At 58.0% G+C, this 24,057-nt stretch overlaps 1 protein-coding gene across 2 annotated transcripts in view; it reads left to right on the top strand.

Annotated features, from left to right (window-relative positions):
- PDE10A (phosphodiesterase 10A) overlaps positions 1-16,753 on the top strand; it is a 327,948-nt gene extending 311,195 nt beyond the window's left edge. For both annotated transcript variants that reach the window (XM_045844196.1, XM_045844195.1), the window contains 5 exons: positions 2,171-2,343; positions 6,662-6,773; positions 7,960-8,040; positions 10,844-10,932; positions 12,327-16,753. In XM_045844196.1, coding sequence (XP_045700152.1) covers positions 2,171-2,343; positions 6,662-6,773; positions 7,960-8,040; positions 10,844-10,932; positions 12,327-12,444 — 573 coding nt within the window. In that variant the 3' untranslated portion in view covers positions 12,445-16,753. The remainder of the gene's footprint in view (positions 1-2,170; positions 2,344-6,661; positions 6,774-7,959; positions 8,041-10,843; positions 10,933-12,326) is intronic.
- Positions 16,754-24,057: the final 7,304 nt, after the last annotated feature.

The following is a 24,057-nucleotide window of genomic DNA, read 5'->3' as shown; positions in this document are numbered from 1 at the left end:
GACCGGGGCTTCCTGCCAGCCGGCGACTCGGCACGGTCACACGTGTTCGTGGTTTCCACGGCGTGGGGCCCTGCGAGGCAGGGACTCTTCCCGGCTTACGGATGAGAGTCCTGGGTAGCACGGAGGTTCGGTGACTTGTCCGTCGTTGTCACGGCTGGAAGTGGAAGTCAAACGTTGCCGTTACAACTTTTCGTGATCCAAGTCCTGACCTTTTCCGCCTTCCACATGGAGAAGTAATGAAGGAAACAGTGAATCTGGAGTAGCTGGTGGGACGCCTAGATCCTCTAACACGGGGTTTCGTCTGTCCCGGACCATGCACGCTTTAGAATCGGGGGCCCGCACGTGACCCCGATGGCCCACTCAAACGCGGTCCCCAGGTGGGTTCACGGAGCCCAGTCCAGAGCGTCCCTGTTTCAGAGAGAGAGAGACACTCAGCGCACGCCAGAGTCGGGTGCACCCCGTGAGGGGTGGCGCATCCGTGATGGAGCGGACAAGCACAGAAATGCGTGACCTGCGCGTGGTTCACCCGCAGGCGCCCTGCGGGTCGCAGACGGGTGCAGTCGGGCCAGGCCCACACGCTGCAGCTGAACCCACGTTCACGGCGGGGAAGCCCCGGTCACGGGCTCTGAGCGGCCAGCTGCCCCTTCCCGGCTGTGACCACACCAGAGCAGAGCAGGGGGTGTAGCGTGCAGGGGAGAGAGTCCCTCTTTGTGACGTTCTGCAGCGAAGTGGTGGGGGGCCCGGGCTGGGAGGCCCTGGAGGGGCTGCCGTGCCCGACTCCGTCCCGTGCCCGCCCTGACGAGCCAGCCTCCACGTGCACGGCTCTGCCCAGCGTCTCGCACGCGCATCCTGAACAGTGAGCCGGGCCCTGCCTGGCCGGGCGCCCCCCTGCAGCCGGCCCGCTGCCGCTGCAGGGGAGGGGTGGCCGCCCTGGTGACCGGGACGCGCAGTCCCCGCGGATCCCCTTCAGTCGGAGAGGCAGCTGGTGGGCGTTTGGGCACACACTCCGCTTCCGATAGATGTTGGACACGCACCTCCGTCTTGGGGTCTGAGAGCGAGACCTTGCGTGTGCAAGTGTCTCACGGACTGAGTGCTGGGGAGACAGAGGGGAGAAGAGCCCGCCCGGACGGACTCTGCTGGCTGCCCTGCCGCGGGAGGGCTAGACACCCGTGACCCCGCAGAGGGGGCGACGCAGGGTTCCGGCGCAGGCGACGAACGGCGCACCGGCGGCTTCACGCCGGAGCAGGAGGGAGTGGGCTGTGTACTACCGAGTGTCCGAGTGTGCAAGGAAGTGACACTCGTAATGTCAAGCGTCCGTGTGTTTGTCGGCCCGCGGTCCTGGCCCACGACAAGTGAGAACAGTTAGAATCGGCCGAGGCAGGGCTAGGACGGCTGATGGTGAAGTGATTAGAAATGATGGGTGAGCGCACGGATTTAACGCGTCTTAATCATCTCGGTCTTTCTGTTTGCAAAGGCCCGTTTTTGTCTCGATTGCAAATAAAAACCTTAAATTCTCAGAGGGAGGAATTACGGTGAAGGCTTTTACAAGATTCCCTTCGGGGTGGTTGGGGGACGTGCCCCGCCGGGTCTGGCTCCGCGCTGGGTGGGTGACTGACTGGTGGGTGTCGACGCCCCGGCCCGTGGGCAGTGTCTCGGGTGCCGGGGCCACAGTGCTCCGAGGCCGCGGGGTGGTTCCCTGCGGACACGGAGGCGGCAGTGCGGCTCTCCGCTGGGGGGGCCGAGGGGGCCGGGGGCCGGGCGACTCTCTCAGCCCAGTACCTTTCCGTGTAAGATAAAAATTACTGCCACCTTTAATTTAAGAAGAAAAGTTCTTACTGAAATATTTTGCATGTTACAGTCCTTTAATTACTCTTACTAGGAATGTCCCCAAACTGGGTCCGCAGTTAAATCACTGGGATTTTGTGGCAGCAAACGATGTTGCCGTGGTTTCAATAGTTCACTGCAGGGACAGCCCCGCGGGGGTGTAGCTCAGAGGGAGGCCAACACGTGAACCCAGTTGGTTACAGCTCTGTGGTCCCCCAGACCTGTCGTTTGTGGGCTGGACGCCACCAGCGGACCCACTCTCTGGTTCCCGGGGCAGGAAAGGGTCCCGGGGTCCCAGCCGGCGCGCGTGTCATCGGCGGTGTCTCTGTGTGTCCCCCCCCCACAGCTGGAAGGGCACAACATCTTCTCCACGCTGAGCTCCAGCGAGTACGAGCAGGTGCTGGAGATCATCCGCAAAGCCATCATCGCCACCGACCTGGCGCTCTACTTCGGGAACCGCAAGCAGCTGGAGGAGATGTACCAGGCCGGCTCGCTGAACCTGAACAACCAGGCCCACAGGTAAGGCGGGTCTCTGGGGGGGGCCGGGCGCCCAGGGAGCGGGGTCTGGAGCACATGCGTGTTCAGAGACCGAAATGTAGCATGGCACATGTTTGCATTTGAAAGTAACAATGTAGATATACCTGTATATGTTTTGTTTTGTGCGCACTTTTGATTGACCCTGGGTGTTTTCGTCTGACAGGATTTCTGGCAGTGTATTGGGGGGGGGTGTTTGGAACATGGACTGGACTTCACGGGGCCCACACGGGGGGTGGGTGCTCTCAGAGGGGAGCCCCGGCGAGCTGCGCTGCATGCCGCAAGTCGGCCCGGGCCGCCCGGGCTCCAAAGCCAGTGCAGACGGTTTGTTTCTCAGGATCCAAACTGGACTAACCGCGCTCGCGGGATTGCCGCCTGGCGCTGGGATTTCGCCTCACTGGTCTACAAATACGCGTTCCAGGTCCGGGCCTCGGAGCGCCCGCGCCCTGCGTGGTCAGAGCCGAGCGGAAAGCCCGGGGCGTCAGAGCTTTGTCTCGGGGACGTGGACCCAGCGCGGGGAGGCTCGGGCCCTTCCGTGCCCGGGGGCACCAGGCTCTGCGTGTGCACAGTAAATGCGTGTGCACGTGTGTGTGTGTATATGCGGACACACTTTTCATCTCACACTCTTTAAAACAAAAATGTGGTTTTGCCAGGTACATTGCTTTTTTCAGAGTTCTATAACTCTGGACTATGTCAAGATTTATTTAAATTTGTCACGTGTCATGCAAAGTTCTAGAAAGATCTTTGCATGATAAATAATGATGCATTAACTCTTGCTTATGTAGTCTCATCTGCCGGTCCTGTAAAAAATACGCAGCACACACACCTGCTGCCAGAAACGGAGACACACACTGTGTTCTCTGGAAGGACGGTGGAGACACGCACCTCCTCACGCGGTGGGGAGCGGTCCCGTTGACGGTGCTGGTCTCTGGCAGCTCCCGCGCTGGGGGGGGGGGGTTCTTTCCGTGCTCTCGGACTGCTGTGCCTACTTCTTTTTTTCTTTTTAAGATTTTATATTATTTATTTTTAGAGAGGGAAGGGAGGGAGAAAGAGAGAGAGAGAGAAACATCAATGTGCAGTTGCTGGGGGCCGTGGCCTGCAACCCAGGCATGTGCCCTGACTGGGAATCGAACCTGTGACACTTTGGTTCACAGCCCGCGCTCAATCCACTGAGCTACGCCAGCCAGGGCTGTTCCTACTTCTGTGTGTTCGCCGCCTCATAGCTCCTCCTTCTTTTTGTTGAATTGTTTACTTTTTTATAAATCGGTTGGCAATGTGTATTTTGGTTAAGGATTAAAATTTGTTATATGTACCAATCATTTTTTTCAAGGTAATTTTCCAAAAATTACTGGGTTGGCCAAAAAGTCCGTTTAGTTTTTTTCTGTAAAAATAAAAGACACATTTTTCACTTTCACCAATAGCGTTATTGATTTGGATCTTTTGAGTGTGTGGGCTCTCTCCTGCGTGGTGGAAGGTTGATTGTTCTCAGTGAACGTCTCGATGGGGTTGCCGTGGACCCCAGCTGGTCCACCCACCCGTGGAGAATCTCCGGGAAAGTTCGCAGACCACTGCTGACACGCTCGCTCAGTCACCACCCCTTCTCCGCACACAGCGCAAATGTTTAGTTGTGTTCCAGTTGCATTTTTACCTTTCTTGAAATAATGAAGCATACTATGCCAGAAATGCTGCCTGCTTTCTTCTATTTTCAATATTAAAAGGGCTGCACAAAACTCCAACAATTTCGGCCTAAGTTGTTTTAAAAAACGCACGCTGATATGACAGCTGCCACAATACAGTCTGACCGAACTGCTTCACATGAAGTTCAAGACCCACCAGAGCCGTCTTACAGAAAAAACCAAATGAAGTTTCTGGCCAGCACAGTATATTCAGATTGTCTTTCTTTTGTTCTTGTTCACATGGTTTTTGTTTCTATTTTTTATTGTATTTTTCATTGCCATGTATTCCCCTTGTGCTCTGCTCCCCCCCGCGACCTCACACTGCCGTCCGCGTCTGTGAGCTCTTTTTCCTTTTCGCTCCATCCCTCCGCCCCCCCTTCCCCCCCTTAGCTGCCATCTGCTCTCTGTCTGCGAGTCCCAGTTCAGTTCGTTCATCATTTCCCACATAGGAGTGAGAAAATGTTTTGTCTTTCTCTGACTGGCTTGTTTCACCCAGCATAATGTTCCCCAGGCCCATCCATGCTGTTGCAAAGGGTGAAATGTTCTTTTTAATGGCCGAGTAGTATTCCATTGTGTGAATGCCCCATAGTTGTTTTAGCCATTCCTCTGCTGATGGACGCTTGGGCTGCTCCCGTATCTTGGTGATTGTAAATAACGCTGCAGTGAACACAGGGGTGCTCATGGTCTTTTGAATTAGTGTGTTGGGTTCCTTTGGATATAGTCCCAGAAGTGGGATCGCTGGGTCAAAATGCAGATCCATTTTTAAGTTTTTGAGGGATCTCCACACTGCTTTCCACGGTGGCTGCACCAGTCTGCACTCCCCCCGACAGTGCACGAGGGTCCCTTTTTCCGCATCCGCACCAGCACTCGTTTGTTGATTTATTGATGACGGCCATTCCGACGGGTATGCAGTGGTATCTCATTGTGGTGTCAATGTGCCTCTCTCTGATGATGAGTGATGTTGAGCATCTTTTCATGTGTCTATTGGCCACCTGCGTGTCCTCTTTGGAGAAGTGTCTATTGGGTCCTTTGCCCATTTTTAATTGGATTGTTTGTTTTTTTTGGTGTTGAGTTTTATAAGTTCTTTATAAATTTTGGATATTAACCCCCTATCAGAGGTATCAGTGAGTATGTTTTCCCATTTCACGAATTGTCTTTTTATTTTGTTGATGGTTTTCTTTGCTGTGCAGAAACTTGTCAGTTTGATTGTGTCCTGTTTATTTTTTCTTTTGCTCCCCTTGTCCAGATTTTCTTTTGAATACAAATACATGTAATTTCAGACGTGAGGCCATGCCTGTCGTTTTTTATCAAATCTTGTTTCCTGTTTTACTAAGGAAGGCCTTCCTTGTCTTTCAGGTTAGGTGACAAGTACTTAAGTTTTTCTTTGTGTATTTATAGAGTCTTAGTTCTTATTTTAGAGCTTAATTCTTTTGGAGTTACAGTTTTATGAATATAACTATTTCTTCCGGATGTGTTGAATCAATACCACTTAATTAATCATTCATTTTTCCACTGAATTGAATTTATTTTTTTATATAAGCTTGACCAACTCTTGGGACTCCGTAAGCCGTCTGAACACTAACTGTCTGATTTTTAACCGTGATCATACTGTGTAATTACTGTGACTGTTGAAATGTATCATCCGTATCTGCTAAGACCTTCATCTTTCATTTACTTTCCAGAGATTGTGGTCATGGCAGCCCCCAGAGATACGAGTTCCATTTATTATTTTGTTTTGACTGAGTCCCAGGAAACACCTGTGCCCTTCCGAGACATTCCCGGGCCCCTCTTCCTCCAGAGACCTCCCTTAATGCAGACAGAGGGAGGGCTCGTCAAAGATATAACGTTAAAGACCTGAAAAATCCTTTAAACAACTTAGAAACAGACCTGGAAAAGTTGTGACTAATTTGTCATTAAAGAGTAAAAAATTAGTGCCTTTCTTTATTAGAAGTATGTCATGTAAGTTGACTGACTTACTGGCGAGGAGTAAAGGAAGTGCTGTGTAGTTGTCTTGTCCAGGCAGTGTGGCGGCGAGCTCTAGGCGATGGCTGGTTCCTGGTGTCCCCAACCCCAGGCCGCGCCCTGTGGAGCCGTCCCCGGCCTGAGCGTGGGTCCCGGGCGAGTCACAGAGTCCAGTTAGTTACTAACGTGTTTTTTTGTTTCATACATTTATGATGTACGGAATATTTATGAGATAAAGATTACTAGAATAGTTAGCCAGTTTTTTTTGGTAAAGATAGACCGAATGAGTTTGAATGATTTCAATGTCGTGAAATAATTATTCGTAAACAGAATAAGAGTGGTTTTCATGTTACTCTTTCTGTTTAAGTGAATTTACCTGTGGAGCAAACAGATAACACACCTGTTCCTCCAGGGGCCCGAACCCAGAAATAAACGTTCTCCCTTTGAACCACGAAGAGCTTCAGAAACCACGACATCACGAATGCACCGAGCGCTCTGTCTGGTCGCATCAGCATCAGCGGTGCTGACTGTTCCCGGGGCACCCGCCTGCGGTCACAGGGCGGGGCCGGTCACACGCAGCCCCCACGCCCCCGCCTCGCCCCTGGCCCTGCAGGGCCTCGGCGTGACGCGCAGGCGCTGACCAGGTCTGCGTTCCTGTGTTCTAGGGACCGCGTCATCGGCTTGATGATGACCGCCTGCGACCTTTGTTCTGTGACCAAGCTGTGGCCGGTTACAAAGTTGACGGCAAACGACATATACGCGGAGTTCTGGGCTGAGGTAGGTCCGTGGTTTCTCTGCGAGTTGGATCATACGGAGACATGGGGAAGGGGAGAGGGTACACGTATCGGTGATGCAGTGACCGCGTGTTGCTCACGTGACACGGTGTCCCAGAAACTACAGTCGGTGCCGCAGTGACGGGTGGAGCGTTCACGCAGGTAAAAAGTGAGGCCGCCTGTCGCTGCCACAGGCTCCGACGCGGGTGTGAGTTCTCAGGTCTCACCCGCGGAGCCCGGGGACGGTGTCACCGGGTGACAGTGCGGTGGTGTCCCTTGTCCAGCAGTGGGCCTGGCCCTCCCTCACTCGGAAGTCACTGCTGCCCGTCTCCCGTGGGGTGGGCACCGAGCGGGTGTCCCGAGGGACCCAGCGTCGCGGCTGCGCACGCCTGCGGTTAGGCGTTCCAGAGCTTTGCTGTCGTGCGCCACGGGCAGGGTCACTGGGCTGGCCAGCCAGTCCGCGGCCAGTTCGTGATGCTCCTGACATGCACACTACTTGTTGTTGAACGCCTTTTCTTGACGGAGTTCTCTAAGTGACCAGAAGTGTGGGTCTTACTCCTTAATTTACTTTCTGAGTTATGAGTGAGTGGAATCGCATCCTGGGGTTCGAATGAGCCCACCTGAACCAGGGCCCTGCACACGGAAAGGCAGCTTGAATGCAGCGTGTTCCGTGGGACGTGGGGGACAGAAGGCGTGTAGGTCACCGGGCCCCGCCTGCGACACAGGGAATCTCCGGTGAACGCCCGTAGTGCCGCCCTGGACGGTGCGCGTGGCCACTTACACCGCACCTTCACCGGCACAGGCCGGGTCGGCAGCCCCAGCGCCTAGCTGCACCCACTTCAGCGCAGGGGGTATCATTTAGAAGCAAGGGGGGAAGTTCTTGAAGTCGTTCCGTGTTTTGTTCTCGTTTCTCTTCACTGTGTGTTCCCCGTGTCCCCTCTCCCCGGGACTCCTCACTCCCGCACGCGGACCCAGGGGGTCAGCCGGGTTTCTGGGCGTTCCGTGCTGGGGACTGCGGGTAAAAACCAAGTGATGACACGTTACCGTTGTTTGGACCTCCTGTTGTGTCAGTCGGCCAAAACAAACCTCGTTTCCCAGAAAGTTTGGAGATCCAGGGAAGGACTCTCGGGTGCCCCACTTGTGTCACTGTCGATGAGCCGAGAACACACGACTGTCCCCACCTCTTGCAGGGCGACGAGATGAAGAAGCTGGGGATTCAGCCCATCCCTATGATGGACAGGGACAAGAGGAACGAGGTCCCCCAGGGCCAGGTAGGAACCGAGCCGTGAGGTGGTCCTCGGTCCCACGGGAAGGACGAGCAGCCCCACCCTGGGTTTTACGAGCGGTGCCCGGGCCGTCCCGGGCCTGACCCTGGGTGTGGAGGCCCCTGGGGTTCCTCTGGGAGGGGCTGAGCCCCGGCGGACGCCGCCCCTCGGCCGTGCTCGCGCCCACGGCAGTGCGCCTGCCCGTGCTCGGGGCTCTCGGGGGGGTCTCGCTGGTGGCGGCGGGAGCGTGGGCTCCGACGGGGAGTTTGCTTCCCAGGGGTATCTCCAGCCTCCGGTTTGGTCCCCGAGGCTGCCGGTGACCCAGGAAGCTGAGGGTGTGGCCGGCCGTGGTGTCACCGGAGGGCTGGCAGTTGGAGTGCGGCGCTGAGGCCCCCGGAAACCAGGGTGTCGCAGCCCCTCCAGACGGAGTGGCAGTGCGCAGGTGCGCTGTTTGACTCGAAATTGAGGGGATGGATGAGGCTGATTGTGAATGTTTTGTTAACAAGCAGAAAATACTTTGTCATTGAATATATGAAGATTTTGGCGGGAAGGGAAACATGATAGATTTTGACTGGGTCTGCCTTTCCTAACCAATAAGTGTAGTATCTTAGTCCATGCTTAGTTTTGTCTCATCGTAAATGGACATTAATTAGTCCCTCCCCAGGGAATATATATGAACATACATAGTTTATGTTAATCATTTGTGTCTGGAGAGTTCATGGGCCTTGTTAATCCCCCACGTGTACATGTACGGCGTAATAGACTCCTCAGGATGACGGCTTTTTAAACCACGAATTGCCTAATGTCACCCGAGGAAGTTGGTCATGGACCAATAATTACCCTACGGACTCCAGGGTAGAGATGATTTCAGATGATTCACAGGATGGTGGTTTTGAATAAGTTCTCCGACCTTCCTGCTTTATTTACGTTCACTGACTGTCAGGTCAGACGTTTGTGCACGGAAGGTGCTGGCGTGGAGATGGCGGCGTGTGCTTGTCCTCTGCGCCCTGGCCTGGCTGTGGCCTCAGTGCCCGGCGGCCCCGTGCCCCTAGCCGGCGCGTGGGACTGCGTGAGCCCGGCGTGCCGAGTGTGCAGGTGGCACACACGCTCTGAGTTCAGTGGCTTACCCCCACAGGGGAGGGCGCTTTCCCGTGAGTGCAGTGGGCGGTGAGACCCTCCCCCCATCCGGCGCTGGGTCTGCCGGCCCTGCTGCGAGGTGGACGGCTTCCCCACCCCGAGACGTCCTGCCGTTCGCCGGCTCTCTCTCCTCTCACTGTCTCACCCCTTCCCACTCGCTTGTGGCTTTAGCTGGAGTTTGTCTCGTGACACAGCCTAAGCTAGGGACCAAACCGTGTCTCCCTGTCTGGGTCGCTGAGCAGTCCCCCCGAGAGGAGGACACGCAGGGGGCTGAGCCTGTCGTCCGGGGTCGGGCTGTGTCCCGGTGTCACTCAGTGACGAGAAGCATTTGTGTTTTTCCAAAATGACAGGTTCACTTACGGTGTGAGAGAGTTTGAAATACACCCCTTCTGTGGCCAACCAGTATTTATCTTACCAACTGCATGCTAAATTGTGATTACTATGAAACCATTCTTTGCCACACTGATAAAATGCTCTCCTTCCCAATGTATAATCTCTGCCTTGGCATCTTCTGCTCCAGGAGGTCTGCGAGCAGGGGTGTCCAGCCTGCGGCTCCGGGGCCGCATGTGGCTGAACAGAGTCGTGAGGTTAGTTAGAACATCACTGAGAACATTTTTTGTGGTTGCATGTTGCAGTGTATTTAACGTGTGGCCCGAGACAAGTCCCCTTCTTCCGGTGTGGCCCCGAGACGCCACCAGGTTGGCCGCCCTGCGTTAGAGCCGGCACCTCTCCACGAGCCGTGAGGTCACAGACAGAAGCACAGACACGGTTCCACCGAGGTTGCCGGGCCGGCCGAGCCGGCGGCAGGAGAGAGCAGGGAGGAACGGAGTAGATTGCACCCTTCCAGGTCCTCTGGTGCATCTCATTGAAGTTTTTTGTTTTAAGTATTGGTGAGCCATGTGGCTTGGTGGTCACCTCCCCCGAGGGGCCAGAGGTACCGTGTCCATGCTTGTCAGCTGCTGGGCAGTTACTTGAGCTCAACAGTCGGGTGGCCTGGGGCCTAGCAGGACTCCTGTTCCTACACCTGCCCTTGCGCAGGCCGGCCAGAGTCAGCCTCATTCGCCTGCCGGTGGCCCGGAATTCCCGGTGAAAATGTTCCCTAACCTGTGTTCTGGAAGTGCCACAGCTGGGAAACGGTGAAGCTGGGTTGCAGAGAGAAGCGTGGCGAGGCAGTGGGGCGTGTTGTGGGGCGGAGCAAGGGCAGGAGGGGGTGAGCGCCGTCTGGGGGGGCGGTCAGGCACTGGAAGCCGGCGGGGCGCCAAGCACACACGACAGCCCTCCGAGGTTCCTCACCTCGAGGCCATCTGTGTGCGGGCGTGGTGGCTTGGCTTGGGCACACCTGCGGGAGAACCCCGCACTTGGCCTGAGACGGGAGCAGCACCTGACTCACAGCCCGACTCTCCTCTCAGTAGACGTCGTCGAATGCTGCCCTGGGGTTTCACAGTGGCCTTTCCCACGTGGTTTAAATGTTCCTGGGTTCCACGTCTAGGGTGCGTTCAACGCATGTTGAAGCGCACCCTGCGGTGGGGGTCTGGAGCCCCGGTACCCGTAGCAAAGCCCAGCCCTGGGCTGTGTACGGCCCGGCTCGGGGAGCAGGACGTGCCCGGGGAGGGCGGGCGGCGCTTGGCGCTCACTAACTGCTTTGTTGTGTCTCTTGCCCGTGTCTGCGCAGCTCGGCTTCTACAACGCGGTGGCCATCCCCTGCTACACCACCCTCATGCGGATCTTCCCGCCCACGGAGCCCCTGCTGCGCGCCTGCAGGTACGGCCCGCGCGGGCGGGGGCGGCTGGCCTGTGGCGTCCCCATGGTGGGTGTCTGAGTCTCCCCTCCGAGCCGTCATCACCTCCTGGCTGTGCGTGTGCTCAGGCGCCACGTCCGGGTCAGGAACACGGGCTCCTTCAGTTACCGGAAAGGACCAAGACTTTTTAAAAAGATGAGTCAGCCACCCCCTCCTCCCCCTCCCTGCCCCCCTCCCCCCGGCACCGTGCGTGAAAAGACAGGACAGTGACGTCTGTGCAGGCGGCTGCCTGGGAGGGGAGCTCAGCTTAGGACGGATGGGGGGCGGGGGCCTTGAAGGGGGGTCGCCTCTCTCTCTGACGGGGATCGCTGCCCGTCAAAGAAATGGGAGCCGTCTGCTACCCGTTCCAGCTTCCCGTGTCTCCATAACCGGCCACCATCTTTCATTTGCATTTTCATTGAATTTATTGGCGTGGTTTCTGGGGTGTGACTCTGGGACACGTCCTCCGTGCGCTGTGCTGCACGCTCGCCGCCCTGAGCCTGGTCTCCTCCCGCCGCCCTTCGCCCCCCGCCCCGCCCGCCCCCCACCCGCCGGTCTCCCACCTCTCCCAGGCCCCGCCCCTCTGCCAGTCACCGTTCCCTTGTCTGTGTCTGTGGGGTTTTGTTTGTTTGTTTTGGGGTTTTTTTTTTGCTTGCTTACCCCCTTCACCTTTCTCACCCCACAAGCCCCGCCCCTCCGACATGTCGCCTGCTCTCTGTAACCAGGAGTTTGGGCAAGACGGGTCTGCCAGGTGGCCGGCACCCGACCCGAGGAGCCCCGCGGCCCCCGCGTGGGCAGCGCAGGCGTGGAGAGAGAAGGGCAGGAAGCTCGGGGGTGGCTCGCAGCCGCACCGAGGCCGGAGTCCGAGGCAGAGCCCAGGTGCAGTGTTACCGAGACAGGGAGACTCAGGAGTCCGCCCCAGGTGCAGCTCACGGAGGCTGTTTGTATGTGACAGAGTCCGCCGCGAGGCCTCACGTGCCATGTGGCAGGGGCGCCCCACGGAGCCCAGTTGCCTTGGCTGTTCCCAGTGTCCCCTGACCCCCTGTCCCGGCAGTAACCCGATGGCACATTGCTTTGTGACTCCTCCTGGCCGGCTCACAATGACCTCTCCCCGAGCTTGCTTTCTGCCCTTGCCGTCGGGGGCCAGGGGCCCCCAGGCGCTGGTGGTCTGAGGCTCCCCTGGGGACTCTGAGCTCTGCTGTCCTCAGGGAGGCGTAGGTAGGGGCGGCTGCTGGGCTGGCCAGCTGGTGCCGGTCAGGGGCGGGGCGGTGCTGCCGGCCCAGTGCTGAGCGGTATTGCAGGGCGGGGTGGCTCCCTGCTGGAACGTGGCCCAGAAGCCGCGTCTCAGCAGCAACTGTCCCCGCATCTTGTCTCCTAGGAACAACCTCAGCCAGTGGGAGAAGGTGATCCGCGGGGAGGAGAGCGCGGTGTGGCTGACCTCCCAGCCGGCGGCCCCCGGCCCCTCGGAGACGCTGCCCGTCAAGATCGACGACTGATGCCCGAGCCGCGCTGCCTGCAGATGCTCGTCCCACTGCTTTGACTTTTCTGACTTTTATTTTTGTGGGGGAACCTACACCCGGAAACCGGGATGCCGGCCTCACCCAGAAGGTCACGCCGAGGAGACCCGCCCCGCAGACGACTCCCCGAACGCCTCGTCGGTGTCTCATCCCAGACAGTGTCCAGGCAGGACCCCGGCGGGGCCGGGAAGCTGCATCCGGGGGCTGCGCCAGCCTCGCCAGCCGGCCCTTTCCAGCGGGCTGACACTGCCCGGGCCTCGAGGGGACGGACGGACGGACAGAAGGCAGGCGGCCGGGGTCCTGCCCACTGCGTCTCTCTAGGGAGGGTGTGCAATGGTACTGTGACGACGCCGTGCTTTGGCTTCAGCACCAGTGTTGCTTCGATGTTGTCGGTTATAAATAGGGATTTCTACACATCACTGTCGTGGACGCGCCTGTGTGGTCTGCTTGTGCGTGGCGTGAGTGGCAGCAGATGGCCGGCCCCGGGATGGGCGGTGGTGCGGCTGCCGCCCAGGAGGCCCTTTCTGCAGCCTGCGGTGGGGGCCGGGCTCCTGCTTCCGAGCCGGGCGGGCTGGACGTCTGCCCTGGGCCCTCCGTGTGTGCGCAGGGGGCTCAGGTGGGCGGCCGAACCCCGCGGGCGGGCGGCAGGCTCCTGGCCCCCGAGAGGAGCCGCCGGCTCGCGCGCGGGTCGCCTGCAGAAGTCCCCGTGTCGGTTCACAGGATGTCAGAGAATATTTTTTTAAAAAATCTTTCCTTGCAGTCTTGGCAAATTCACTAGTCATTTTGCATAAAGAACAAAATTAAAGCAAGGCATATGATTTTTTTTTTAACGGACAAGTCTTACAGATAAAAAAATGTGAATTTTGAGTAATGATGTCTTTCTATTGTCACTCCGCGTCATGGCAGAATTTTAGAGTCACGTTCAGAATGAAAGGTTTACTCGGCAAATCATTTCATCAGCATTCGTTTCCCCTGAAATCAAATGAAACCATCAACTTCGTCTTCTGTAATTTTTCTCTTACCTGCTGCAGCATCGCCCCGCCCCGCCCCGCCCCTCCTCCTGCCGCTCAGTCTTCCCGCCCAGGTCCGGTGGACCTCGGGGAGGGACCGGAGCCCGAGCGGGCGATCGGGCAGGGGAGGCCAGGAGCCCAGAGCGAGCGATCAGAGCAGAACTCTGCTCCGCTCGGCTCAGCGCCCGGAGTCTGCACAGGAACCTGTAGTTTGGGGAGTTTCTCTTGCGTCACTTTGGCTGGTGTCACTCCCCAGTGTAAACGTTTTGAGAGCATACGCAGAGGTGGTAGTAGTGTGGACCCTTTCCTGTGGACCCTGTGAGCCCAGGAGTGTGGTTCTGGTGCGTGGTAACGCTCCAGTGCGTGTGGCTACAGAGAGCCTTGTCGGGACAACCCAGCAGCCTCCGAACGTGGGGCCTTCGGTCAGTCCTGACCTGGAGGAATTAGCCGAGCGTCTCAGCATGTGACAGGCTGACCCACCACAAGTCTACTCTTTATGTGGCAAGAAACTGGTATAATCCTTTCAATAAAACACATTTTAAAATATTCTTCTGCATACTCAGTACTGTACACAGGGTTTTTCATATGAGCTTGGTTTTTGCAAATACCAATCAGTTGTTTCTACAACAGGGTTTATTTATGTTGCAGCAAAGAGAGCTGTACATAAACATTGTTCTTTTTAAAAAATTAACACCATGTGTTCAATTTCCTTACGGGCTCCTGAAAGTTGCCACCTCCCCTGCAGGGAGCCCCCAGTGCTGTGGCGGTTGCACCGGAGGAGGTGGGTGCACCAGCTAGAGAGAGAAACACCGCTCTGGCTAGATACACACACACACGTAGCTGTGTGCATGCATGTATGTAGACATACACATGCATGTAGACACAAACACGTGTGTGAGAGAAGCAAACCCATCTATGAAAAACAGAAATGAGCCACATCCTTCAAACACAGTGATTTTTCGTGTTGGAACATGTAATAGTGTTTGACCAAACACTGACCAGACGGTACCCTTTCATGTTAGTCTTTTCACAGAATTGAGCTTTTAAAAGCTTCATACTTTTTGGCATCTAAACTGATGAAACTTCCCCAGCAAATTTGACTTCAGTGGCAGGCGAACTCGGCCGGCGGGTCACCCTGGAGACCGCACTGCGAGGGCTGAGTGTCGTTGGGGACGGCCGGTCCCAAGCGCCGGCTGCAGGAGGGCGCGCCGGCCCTGCTCCTTGCCGTAGAACACAGCTCGCGAGGTCCGATGGCATTCGAAGGTCGCTGTTCCACTAGAGGATTGCAGAATGTTCTTTTACTTCAGTGTAGCCAGGTGTACTCCATGGACTTCTGAACAGTGTCCTGAAAATGTGTGTGGATTTGTTGGTTGGTTGATGTCCTGTGAAATACTGTCATTGTAGAGACAAAGTCTGAGCCGAGGACTGTATTCTAACGCTGACGATGAACACTGCCTGCACCGTGTGTCAGATTGACCTAGGAATCACAGGTCTGTCTGAAGTAAGTGCTCCCAGGACAAGGTGGTACTTAGTCGATGATCTGCTTTTGAGAAAAAGTGCAGTGAGCAGTATTTTTCTGTTATTTCAGTGGATATATTTAGCAGGCAAACTCCATAGTGGTGTTCTCATTTTTTTCCTAAATTTTTTCTTAAAAGGGTAGATGGTTTTTATCACCAAAAGTTTTGATGAGTTGCTCGTTAAGCTGGTATTCTCTGTTGGGCTAAAGTTTCCTGTTCCGTCTAAACCTGGTAACAAGCCACCAGTGTTGGTAGAATGTTCAGTTTCCAGACATTTTCATGGGTTGTGCTGATTTATAATGGACACAGTTTTTATTACCAAATGCAGTTATTCCATTATTTTTTCAGAGATGACGAACCTATTTTCTAACTAGAAATTTTCTTGGAAATGCACGCCGACGACATGAAACACGGATCTTGGGCAGTGGAATGACGTTCTGGAAAATGCAGGCATCTTCTCAGTGGTTGACTGCGGCACACCGGGCGGGGGTGCGGCGGGTCTGGAGAGTGGCTGCCAGGGAAGGCCCTTGTCCCGGGGCGGGGAGGGGGCCTGGGCCCCGGCGACGGCTGTTTCTAAGGGGCATGTGCGAAGCCCCCACCTCCCCTCCTCTCTGACTGTCCCTCACGCAGACGAGGCCACGCGAGGTGACTGTTCACAGCCACGGAGCAGAACTCCCTCAAAACGAGACTCGTTCAGTGTAGGTTTCCTCTTTTTCGCATGATTTTTAGTTTTTTTTTTAAACTTTTGTGCATTCTCAGTGGATTTTGCTTCGTTGGAATGTTCGGGCATGCTAGGCGTGTTCGTACGCAACGCAGTCTAGCCACACACACCCTTTGCTACCTAGGTGTTTAGCAACACACGTAGTTTTCAGCTTTACGTTCCGGCCTTTGAACTCGAAGTTGAGGTTTGAGCTTTAAATAGGACTAAGTTACCATACCTTGCTCGTGCCTTTCTTTTAAATACTGTAATTTTTCATCTTCATCTATTTCTTATTTTGCTCTTCTTGCTTAACTATAATCGAAGACATTGAAAGGGACCCATCTTTGGGTGAAGTCACCGCGTCAAATGACCAGGACCTCAGTCCCCTGACCGGTCCCTCCCTCTCTGGGATTCCAGTTACCCTCAGTGGCCGCCGTGAGTGGCGCTGGTGAACGCCCAGTCTCGTCCTGCCCTTCCCGGACCTGGGACTGGCGGCGACCCGGCGTGGTCGGGCTCCAGGCACCCGCGCATGGTTTCGACTTTGAAAACCGCTTCTATCTTTATATATTTCTGACATGCGTTTGCTTTCTGCACTTTGCTGACTTAGGCTTTGATTCTTTGCAGACGTTGATTTAGCCACATAGCATTTCCCCTCCGTTGCGAGTGTGAGTCTGAGTTTCCAGCCACCGCGAGACGCAAGCAGCCGAGCATGCGGCGGTCTTCCCGCCCGGGCTTGTCGGCGGCCCGTTTGCATCAGTATTTCTCCTGATACTCATTTCGCCAGTTTCTTTAAAGACTCGTCCTAAGTTTTCATCGATTCGTGCTCCCCAGTCCAGTGCGTACACTTCTTGTTTTCTGTCTTTTTTTTAAACTGGACGTTTTGATTGGTGGAAGCGTTAGATGCATTTCCGTGATGATAAAAACAGTGACAAGAACCAGTCCCGTTCTGGTTGTAAATCGTTAAAAGATGGAGCGAAGAGAAACACACAGATGCTTCCCGAGAAACACGTTGAAACTCTGAAGCAGCATCGTTCTCTTCACTCGGCTGCTAAGTCTCTTCCCCCCTGGGGCCATGCTTTCCCGCGGGGGCGGGGCAGGGCGGGGCGGGCGCCTGCCCACCCGCAGGCCCAGCCGGGCCCCTGGCATGCACGCGGCAGGCGGCGGAGTGGAGAGGTCGGGTGCCCGGGCCGGTTGCAGCTCCTGCCTGGGAGGTGTGGCCAGTCCGCAGAAGTTAGAGGGGACCCTCTGCGCTGCTGGTGTTGTAACGGAAGTTTCAAACGTGTGCGCTCCGGGGCTCCAGCCCACCCACAATGCCGTGCTGGGGCAGGCGCCGCAGCCCTGTTCCCGTCACCGCCGGCCCGAGCAGGTGACGTGGGGGACCGTTGCCCTCCGCAGCTGCGTGCACGGTCACTGCTACCTGCGTCCAGCTAGGGCGCCGGCTGAAGGGACAGCAGGCCTCTCTGCAGAAGGCCGGGCTGTGCGACGCCCCCACCTGTTACCAGACCCACCCTGTGCCCCGTCTGGGATGACGTGCTCCCTCCGGACACTGTGAGACAGTTACCAAATGTGTAGGAGTGCAGCTCTTGGACTCTTTCCGGAAAGAAAGGGCGACTCTCTTCACACGTCCGCAGGAACGTGGATGCCTGCCCGGCTCGGGCCGCCCCCGACGACAGTCTGCTGGCGCCGCCTCCCCGCCGAGCCACGCCCCACCCCGTGGGGCGGGGTCCCCGGCCTCCAGACGGCAGCGCCCCCACACCGGCTTCTAGGCAGTGGGTCTGCACCCCAAGTGCCCCCGGGCTCTGTTTTGGAAGGAGAAAGAGTTTCAAGTGAACCAATATCCAACTGCATTGTAGTTGAGTGAGTAAATTTCAAAAAAACATTTTATACGTGTAACAAAAAAATCTTTGTAAGATGCACAAGTGCAATAACTTAAAGAGGTCTTAACTTTGCATTTATAAATTATATATACTGTACATGTGTGTAATTTTTCATGTACCCATTTGCGGTCTTTGTATGTAAAGGAGCCCCTTCCCGTCGTGTCTGTACGGTAGAGCAGTAACCGTCCGCCATCGCCCAAGGCGAGTTGTAAATACACGTGTCACCCGAGAGGCCGGCGTGCACGCCCGCACGGGCGTGGCGTTGCGGGGCCTGCCTCTGTCCCACCCACACGCTTAGGAGCCGCGAGAAGTCTTGTCGATATGTAACTATACCTATACAGTATATATATGTACGATACAGGAACTATATTTAGAGATGTTCATAATTTTAATGGCTACCCTTCCGTGTGAATAATTGAATACAGAGTTTTTAAAACACCACGGTCCTCCTTGGTCACGTGCCGTCATTTGCGGGAAAGGTAGGAGGCGGGGTCAGCGGCCCGGGAGGCGCAGGGGCTGCGGGAAGTTCCGCGGCAGACGCCCCAGGCCCCGTTGCTAGGAGACGCCGCGTTCACGCGCCAGTGACAGGGGCGCCTGCTCCGCTGTGCGCTGGCGGAAAGGCTGAGACAGGGACGCTCCGTCTCCCTGGGTGAGTCACCGACTCTGCCCTGTGGTTTCAGGGAGCGTGGGGACTCAGCGGGGCGCTGTGGCCCTCGGGAAGGGCTGCCGCAGGTCGCAGGGCTGGCTGGGGACCCCGAGGCCGCGCCAGGGCTCCCACAGTGGCTCCTGGGCCCACAGGGGCCGGGCACGGTCACGCCCTCGGGGCCCCGTGGGAAGGAGCCCGCAGCACAGCAGGTGGACCTGCAAGGGCTGGGATTCTTCCTGCCGCAGCGAAGAACGTGCTAGGCTCCCCCTCGCTGTGCAGCACCTTGGGGGCTATACTCGTGGCTCTGTGTTCAGAGCTCTGCTTAAAGAAATGGCATTGGCGGGGACACCCCTGCTTGCCGCTCGGGCGGGCACACGGCAGACATTCACCACCCGAGCGGAAAGTTCAGCCCCTCCCCACACCCTGGCTGACCACAGGCAGACTGGGGGCCAAGAAGACCGGCGTTTCCCGCAGTGAGGACCTGCGGGCGCTCACGCGGTGTCCACGGCCTCGTCCTTCAGAGGGCGGTGTCCCCAGCCCTTCGACCAGAACCCTCCGGCCCTCCATCCCTGCTGGCACCTCCGGGCACCTCCGGGCACACAGCCCTGTGAGTGCTGGAGCCCTTCTCCGTGAGCTGTACAGAGCGTTCACTGTGTGAAAGTAAACGTCCCCAGCTAACATACCCCTGACCACACTTGGTAATTCAAGGCGCTGATCCTTCTGGCCGGCTGATCTGAACTTGAACCTGACGCTAACGGTGCCCATTCGACCTCTGTCGGCCTCACTGCACCCCGAGGGCTGTGGGGGGCGGCACCTTGTCAGACTGGGGTTTGTTCTGCAACACGTCCGGGCGCCCAGGTGAGGGGGGATCGCAGGCGGAGGGAGGGGGACCAGGGGGGATGGAAGGCCCCTCGGTCGGGCCGTGGCACCGTCAGGTCGCCCGAGCCTCTGTCGCGTGGCTGTCACCCCTCCGTGCGGCGGTGCCTCTGTGTCACCATGGCCTCCGCGGTCACGGTGCCGTGAGAGGGGAGGGGGACACGACACGGTCGTAGACCTGAAGTCACGCCTTCGACACGTTTCCCGAGTCCACAGTGCAGGAGCCCGGCAGCACCTGGTGGCGGCATCTCCCCACCTCCGCCCCCGGGCCACCGTCAGGGTCAGATGGAAGCCCCCCGCCTGCTCCCCCAACAAGCTCAGGGGCTCCCTCGACAGGTGCTCAGCAGAGGAAGGAAAGTGACTGGGGAGTAAATTCAAAGTTGACCTGAAACGTCACGCCCCAGGCGTCTGCCGGTCACGGCGTGCGTGCAGCCAGGCGTCTGCCGCTGCAGAGCCCGTTGTGTGTGTGGCCCGCTGACCGCTCCGTCACGGGGGGAGGGCACACGCTTCAGCAGAGAATTTCATGCATGCCCACAGAACCCGCTGCACGGTGCCTGACCTGTGCCCAGGACAGCAACGGCGGCAGCCACAGCGGAACGCCCCGTGTCCGAGGCCCTGTGGGTGATTCAGTCTTGTCCATGGGAAATCGTGACCCGGGGGTGGGACCGGGGGTCCTCCGACTTCCTTCCTCTCTGGGGGTGCGGGACACACTCCCGTGATGTAAGCCAGGCTGCTGTTTGGGGCCCTCATTGCCAGAAAGTTCTATGAAAACTGTCCTGAAATCCGTAGCTTTATAATTTCTGGTCCAAGATCCCAGTTCTGCTACTGAGGCCGCATGAGCGGGCGCCCGCCGCCTCTTTCGACAGCCCCTCCCGGGCTCACCGTCACTCTCCTGAGAAAAGCCGTCTTGCGTCCTCACGGTCACACCCTCCTGGCTCGGTGGGAAGAAGTTTTATTTCTTAAAAGCGGGAGTTGACTTGGGGCCCTGTGCTGTGTTTGATGTCCCCCCACCCCCCAAGTTCGCTGCGGTCTTCTGCGGGGTCTGTCCTTATGACGGAGTGAGTCAAGTTCGTGGGTGGGCATGAGGGGCCTGGCACACTCCTGGCTCCCGGGGCTCAGCCGCAGGAAGTACGTGGCCCTCGGAGCCGTCCACGTGCTCCCACGAAAGGCCACGCTGCGTGCCCCACCAGAACGAGCTCATGTGCCCTTCCTGAGTTATCAGTGCCTCACGAGGAGGTCCGGTGCGCCCCCCCCCCCACCGTCTGCAGGAGGAGCTCCGTTGCTCCCCGTCAGCGACAGGTTGCCTGGGACCATCCTGTCATGGGCCACACGCCCAGACCGAGACAACAGACGTTTACACACAGCGAACGCTCGTTTGCCAGGCACTGTCGGTAGCGTTGGTATGCACGCAGTCCCCACAGCCACGCTGTGAGTCACGCAGGCCACGGCCCGACCGAGCGGTGAGGGGACTGGAACTCAGAGGTCGGGCAGGAGCGAGCGAGCGAGCGGCCGGTGGGGGGCGGTGCAGGGCCCGGGCTGAAGACCCCGCTGTCCCGACCTGCTGCTTGCAACAGCTCTGACCTCCGCCATCACTATTACTTAGCGCTAAGTGCGCGCAACTCTTTGCTCCCAGTGACAGCACAGTGCGAAGTGCGGGCCGGAACTTGCAGGGGGTCCTCCACAGGGCCGTTCCGAGGGTTTCTGAAAGCAGCTGGGGGACTGTCGCACGTCCCCCGGTCCCACAGCCGTCGGCGTGAACCGAGGGGGTGGCCCTGCTGCGATCTCGGGGATGTCCCTGGTGTTGGCTCTGCCCGCTGCCGCCCCTGGGGACATCGAGAGGCCACAGCACAAGGCGTCCAGCTTCTGACAAGCCGCTCTGGACGGGGTTCTGGGCCTAAAGCCACTGCCCGCTCCTGACGCCACGGGGGCAGGGACACGGGAATCGAGGTCACCTGAGCCTCAGCAGTGGGGTGACTGGGAGGTCTGTCTGGCTCTGGGTCGTGCTCTGCAGGGACAGGGCCTCTCCCTGTGTGCCCTGTGTGCCCTGCGTCCCTGGGGCAGCTGGTCCGTGCCTCTCAGAGGTGCGCAGGGCCTGGGATGGGATGTCCTCATTTTCATTCAACGTTCCCTCCTCCGCAGCCCAGCTCCTCCAACCCTCTCAGACCTCTCTGACTGCGAACACGACACAACAAAAATGAACCAACTCCAGCGAACCCCGGGGCAGCAGGCTCTCCCGTCCGCTGCTCCGGCCTCTGCCCGAGGAGCTCCACTGTCACCGCAGGCGGGAGTCTGGGGACGGGTCTGCATCGGTCTCCGGCGGTGCCTTCGCCTTGCGGTCCCCGTGCCAACACCGGCTCTGCGCCCGGAGCCTCGGGGGGCGGCCTCCGTGTGGGCAGCTCTGGGGCGGGGGGCACTGTTGGCACAGGGATGGTCCCCAGGAAAGTTCACGGCCTCACACCTGGAGCAGGTGTTGTGTCAGGTTGTGGGACAGGCGGGGTGGGGTGGCAGGTGGGAGGAGGCACTGATCGGCTGACCTTTGCCCAGTAGGGAGAGGAAGTGACCTGCCAGTGTCCAGGTGGCCTGGTGGCCCAGTGTGCAGGTGTCCTCGTGTGCAGGTGTCCCCGGTGTGCAGGTGTGCTCGTGTGCAGGTGTCCCGGTGTGCTGGTGTCCCCCTGCGCAGGTGTCCCGGTGTGCAGGTGTCCCCGTGTGCAGGTGTCCCCGTGTGCAGGTGTCCTGGTGTGCTGGTATCCCCCTGCGCAGGTGTCCCGGTGTGCAGGTGTCCCTGTGTGCAGGTGTCCCCAGTGTGCAGGTGTCCCGGTGTGCTGGTGTCCCCCTGCGCAGGTGTCCCGGTGTGCAGGTGTCCCCGTGTGCAGGTGTCCCCGGTGTGCAGGTGTCCTGGTGTGCTGGTGTCCCCCCTGCGCAGGTGTCTTTGTGTGCAGGTGTCCCCGGTGTGTAGGTGTGCTCGTGTGCAGGTGTCCTGGTGTGCTGGTGTCCCCCTGCGCAGGTGTCCCGGCGTGCAGGTGTCCCCGTGTGCAGGTGTCCCCGGTGTGCAGGTGTCCCTGTGTGCAGGTGTCCCGGTGTGCAGGTGTCCCCGTGTGCAGGTGTCCCCGTGTGCAGGTGTCCCGGTGTGCAGGTGTCCCGGTGCTGTCACGAGGGTCCCTCCTGGCTGGGGCGGAGGCAGAAGGGCAGCTGTGGCCCGTCTCTTGCTCTGAAGTCGGAGACGGAAGCCAAGAGCTGAGGAGGCTGGACGGACCCTCCCTGAAGCCCCTGGGGGGCGGAGCCCTGCCCACCTCTCGGTTTCACCCGGTGAGACCCCCTCAGACCCTGTTCCCTCGCCCCGCCATCCCTCACGTGATGGTCAGATTCCTCTGGCAAACCAAGACGTTAGGTGAGAAGTCATTATGTCGCAGGTGCTTTCAGTGTTCTTAATGCAGAATCACCAGCTCCTCCATCCTGACCCAGGACAGCGGTTTCACAGCCGGAAAAGACACAGGGAGAGGACGACGGGACAGCGAGGGGAAGATGGCTAGGTGGGGGCCCCCCAAAGGGCGAGAGGACACGGATGGGGAGCTGCTGGCGCCTCGGCCTGGGGAAGGAGGGTGGAGGACTCTCCATCCATAGTGTGGGCTCCAGGGTCAGAGCCTGGGGGTCAGAGTCGGCACCACTTACCTGCGCCCCCCGCTGGCCAGCAGCCGGCCCCCTCACCCCGTGCTGCTCCATGTGCACCCCCTCCCCCGCTGTGTCCCCCCCCCCCACACCATGTCACAAGAGTTCTCTTCCTGAAGTGGAAGTTCCTGACCTCTCCCCGGCGTGGAATCTTCAGTAGGACCTTGCTGCGGCAGGACTGTCCTGGCGTGCCCCCGACCTGCCCTGCGTGTCCCTGCAGCACACCCCTCCCTGCACCCGAGCCCCCCGGGCTACTGTCCCAGACCCGGCCACCGGGGGTCCCTCACACGCCCCCAGGGCTCAGAGAGCACCGAGGCATAAAGAGGCCTTTCAGCTTCGTCCATTTTGCGCAAGTTCCAACAGCAAAAGAGCAGTGACTGAACACGTTTATTTTATTTATTTGTTTGTTTATTTATTTTTTAAAGTTGATATTTCTTTTTTTTTAAAGATTATTTTTAGAGAGGGAAGGGAGGGAGAGAGAGAAGAGAGAGAGAAATTTTAATGTGCGGTTGCTGGGGGCCATGGCCTGCAACCCAGGCATGTGCCCTGACTGGGAATCGAACCTGCGATGCTTTGGTTCGCAGCCCGCACTCAATCCACTGAGCTATGCCAGCCAGGTTGAACATGTTTATTTTTGACCGATTTCCAGCCCGTTAGCTGCTGTGGCCACACACGAGGCTCCTCCCTCTTCGACAACAAGGAACCGCTGCTCGCTGGCCCTGGCCCCTGCGTCCGGTGGCCCCAGAGGCACCCCCTCGTCCCCACTCAGGGCAGGGGTCACCCTCCCAGGTCACCTCCCCTCCCGGGGGCTGCTTTCCAGCAGGGGATAAACTGCATTTCTGCGTTCTTAGCAGATGCCCAGAGCAGACATGCCCCCCTTTTCCCTGGTTGAACACAGGGCGGTTGGACGGATGTGCAGAAAAATGAATTAGTTGGAATGGTGGTTTCAGCCGCAGGTTTTCAGCTGCTCCATCAAGTATTGTCACGTGCCTCCCAGCGCCATCTAGAGCCGGGAAACGGAACAGCACCGTGCCAACCCGAACCCCTGCACAGCCAGTGTGCACGGTGAGCAGTTCCTGGTGACGCCCACACCGGGGTCTGGCCTCGGCGAAGGTCCTGCCTGCTGTCGGCAGGACCACTCACTGCACCAGAACATACGAGTCTATATGCTTCTGCCTCGGGCACGCTGTGGCAATGTTTAGACGGGGCAGCATCGCAGGGGGGTTTTTGAGGCGTGATATCAACTTGCCCACCAGCCGGCCGACCTGGAGCGTGTGGACGGTGGGTCAGTGCGACTGTA

This window comes from Phyllostomus hastatus, unplaced genomic scaffold (assembly GCF_019186645.2).
Source record: "Phyllostomus hastatus isolate PE091 unplaced genomic scaffold, TTU_PhHast_1.1 phas_contig_40, whole genome shotgun sequence".
Taxonomy (NCBI): Eukaryota; Metazoa; Chordata; class Mammalia; order Chiroptera; family Phyllostomidae; genus Phyllostomus; species Phyllostomus hastatus.
This window is presented reverse-complemented; position numbering and strand designations above follow the sequence as displayed.